General features: G+C 48.3%; 1 protein-coding gene across 1 annotated transcript; it reads left to right on the forward strand.

The window, feature by feature from the left end:
• The first annotated feature begins 654 nt into the window (after positions 1-654).
• LOC126496172 (PDZ domain-containing protein MAGIX-like) lies at positions 655-3,268 on the forward strand. The gene is made up of 4 exons (XM_050133726.1): positions 655-907; positions 1,536-1,772; positions 1,866-2,037; positions 2,877-3,268. The coding sequence occupies exons 1-4, from the start codon at positions 776-778 to the stop codon at positions 3,167-3,169; spliced, it is 834 nt and encodes a 277-aa protein (XP_049989683.1). The 5' UTR covers positions 655-775; the 3' UTR covers positions 3,170-3,268.
• Positions 3,269-3,497: the final 229 nt, after the last annotated feature.

A 3,497-nucleotide genomic window follows, 5' to 3' on the forward strand; every position in this document is an offset into this window, starting at 1 on the left:
TGTGTTATTAACATCTGGGAAGAAGGTATGGAGTATTCAAATGGACGGCACAGGATTACTTTAAGACAGGTGGTGCACACCTTTAATCCCAGCCCTTGGGAGGCCAAGGCAGGCGGATTTATGTGAGTTTGAGGCTAGCCTGGTCTACAAAGCAAGTTCCAGGACAGCCAGGACTGTTATACAGAGGGAAAAAAAGGGTACTGGTTGCTCTTTTTTTTTTTTGTATTTTTTATTTTTTTTCCTTTTTTTTTTAATTGAGAATGAGAAAAAAAAGTTTCCGCCTCCTCCCAGCCTCCCATTTCCCTCCCCCTCCCCCCAATCTTCTCCCCCTCCCCCCTCTACTGGTTGCTCTTACAGATGAACCAGGTTCTATTCCCATCACACACACATGGTGGCTTATGATGTAATTCCAGTTCCAGAGGATTTGATACCAGGTACACATGCGGCGCACAAACATACACGCAAGCAAAACACCCGTACACACAAAATAAAGTAAAAACAATTTTTAATGTTTTAATTTTATGTGTGCAAGTATTTTGCCTGCATGTATGTCTGTGTACCAAATGCATGCCTGGTGCCTATGGAGGCCAGAAGAGGGCATTAGACCCTCTTAAACTGGAGTCAGCAGGCGGTTATGAGCCACCTCGTGGGTTCTGCAGATTGAATCTGGGTTCTCTGAAAGGACAACCAGTACTCTTAACCATTGAACCATCTTTCCAGCCCCTAGTAAAAATAATTTTTTATAAAGTTAACCTAGGGGTCCTAGGTTGTTTCCATGTCAACATCTTTTGATATCCCTCTTTGTCGCTGCTTTTGTATCTCAGCTGTTAGCAGCCTGGATTCTGCAGATATAGAAGTCACTGACAGCCGTTTGCCTCATGCCACTCTTGTGGGACGTCGATCCCAGGTACTACTCCTCCTCAATGCTATGCTCAGTGCTAACCCTTTGCTTTGGCTGGCCTTCAGACAGGGCATCCTCTGTAGTCCAGGATGGCTTGGAGCTTGATAGCTAGACTAGGCTGTCCTCAAATTCAAGGTGATCCCTTGGCCTCAGACTCTCCAGTGCTAGGATTATAGGCATTTACTTTTTATACTGTCTTATGTCAACTTGGCACAAACTAGAGTTATCTGAAAGGAGGGAACTTCATTTGAGGAAAAAGCATCCATAAGATCTGGCTGTAAGGCATTTTCTTAATTAGTGATTAATAGGAGAGGGCCCAGCCCATCGTGGGTGGTGGCATCCCTGAGCTGTCGGTCCTGGGTCCTATAAGAAAGCAAGTTGAGCAAGCCACAGGAAGCAAACCAGTAAGCAACATCCCCCAATGGCCTCTGCATCAGCTCTGGCCTCCAGGTTCCTTCCCTGTTTGAGGTCCTGTCCTGACTTCTTTTGATGATGAGCTGTGATGTGGAAGTGTAAGCCTAATAAACCCTTTCCTCCCCAGCTTGCTTTGGTCATGGTGTTTCATCATAGCAATAGTAACTCTAACAAAGATATTCACCCTGCTAATTCATGTATACTCTTGCCCTTATTCCAGCATCGAAGGTCTGAGACTCTGGTGACATGTATGGAGCAACCTCCAGTAACCCAGAATAAAGCAAGCTATGCTTTGAAATTACCACAAGCCACTGGTCGATTTTCCGTGGAGCTGCTCCGAGGCCCTGCAGGCTTTGGTTTCACTTTAAAAGGGGGACGAGGTGTATCTGGGGATGCTCCACTGGCCGTGCATGGACTGCTGAAGGATGGGCCAGCAAAGCGATGTGGTCGTTTGCAGGTTAGTTCTAAGCAGCAGTACATTCAGAGATATGGTCCCTGTCCTTGCCAAGTGTTCTTCGTCTGCCTTTCATATGCCACTGTGTTCTTGCAGGTTGGTGATCTCGTGCTCAATATTAATGGAGAGTCAACACAGGGCCTAACTCATGCCCAGGTGGTGGAGCGGATACGCACTGGAGGCCCCCGACTTTGCCTGGGAATCCTCCGCAGGCCTCAAGAGATGGACATCAGTAGGATTGAGGAGGTTGCTGGCCATCAAAAGAGAGGTGAGGTGCTGAGATTCCCAGGAGAGAGAGGCGGGGATCAGAGAGGGGAAGGAGAAGCTCAGAGAGGGGAAAGGCTGAATCCTGCGTAGAAAGGGTTTGGTGGTCTCAGTGGGGATTTAGAGATCCAGTGCCAAGGTGGGGTGGGGAATTCACAAAATCTGAGACTTACCTCAGGGTAGGAACTTCAGAGAATGCTTTTAAGGTCTTAGGAGGGGAGGGTCTGGAGTAAAGGCTTTTATTTTTTAAGAAGGAAAGTCTTAGGAAGATGGAGGAAGGCTATAGAGACAGAGGACTCTGATGTCTGAGATGCGGTTCAGTGGTGCAGTGTTTGCCTAGCCATCTGAGAAGCCACGTGGATTCCATCTCCCAGATACTCCCTTTTAGAGAGGAAAGGGGGCTGGCAAGCCAGCTCCCAGATAAACGTGTTTTCCCCACCAAGTCTGACGACATGAGTTCGATCCTTGGGACCCACACAGCCGGAGGAGAGACCTGATCCACTCAAGTTGGTTTCTGACCTCCATACGTGAACTCCCCTCCCCACCGCCCAAAAATGCTTAAGCACTGATCAGTAGGTGAAAGGGTAGGGAACCAAGGGAGAAGGAGTGAGAGGGGAAGATTCACAAGTCTCAAGTAGGAAAGCTTCCTTTGAGCAATTATTTCTGTCCTAGACTGAAGAAGTATATCTGGAGCGGGTAAGGCTGGAGGTTTGTGAGGGAGAGGCACTTCTAGGCCTTGAAGAGAACTTTCTCTGAGGCTTTTCTGGCCACTCTTAATCAAGGCCCCAATTTCCATTCCCTCACTGCACCACCCAGTCTAACCCTCAGGATTGCTCTCTCCAGATTGCAGCCCAGATCCTAGGGGAAGCAGGATGACGAAGTCCCGCAGCACCATTTCCCCAGTTCATCACCCGTCCAAGACTCGGCCCAGTTTGGAACCTAGTCCAGAGGCAGTGGCTTTTGCCCACGTGGTTCCCTCAGTGGAGCACCCCACAGAAGACTTGGACGACCGTATCCCTGGTACCCCTGGGCCCTGGCTAGTGCCGAGTGAGGACCGTCTCTCACAGGCTCTAGGGGTTCGGGGCGGGGGCGCGCAGCTCGCTCAAGAGATGGCAGCTGGAAGGCGGAGGCACTGAGCACCAACAGACAGCTTTGTGTTCACTTAGTGAAGATCTACCTGGTTTTAGCATGCCTGACGGCCAGGCACTAGCTTTTCCCTTAAGCTTTAACCTGGTCTAGNAGGGGGTCTGACACCTTCACACCAATGCACATAAAATAAAAAGTTAAATAAACCATAAAATATTAAAAAAAGAAAAACAAAACAAAGCAAAAACAACAAAAAACAAAAACCCAAAAAACAAATGTCCAGAACACATTGTGTGGGGGCATGTCCTGATTTTTAGGTAACCAGGCACATGTGTTAGATACTAAGGTGGCCAGGAGAAATTAATTGCTCAGGAACAC

The sequence above is a fragment of the Alexandromys fortis genome, unplaced genomic scaffold (assembly GCF_014885135.2).
Source record: "Alexandromys fortis isolate MF-2015 unplaced genomic scaffold, M_Fortis_MF-2015_v1.1 scaffold_1504, whole genome shotgun sequence".
In the NCBI taxonomy this organism is placed as follows: domain Eukaryota; kingdom Metazoa; phylum Chordata; class Mammalia; order Rodentia; family Cricetidae; genus Alexandromys; species Alexandromys fortis.

Coding starts and splice junctions, on each gene's coding strand:
- LOC126496172 (XM_050133726.1), top strand. CDS start 776: ATGTCAACATCTTTTGATATCCCTCTTTGTCGCTGCTTTTGTATCTCA. Junction 908..1,535: donor TTGTGGGACGTCGATCCCAG/GTACTACTCCTC, acceptor CCCTTATTCCAG/CATCGAAGGTCTGAGACTCT. Junction 2,038..2,876: donor TGCTGGCCATCAAAAGAGAG/GTGAGGTGCTGA, acceptor TGCTCTCTCCAG/ATTGCAGCCCAGATCCTAGG.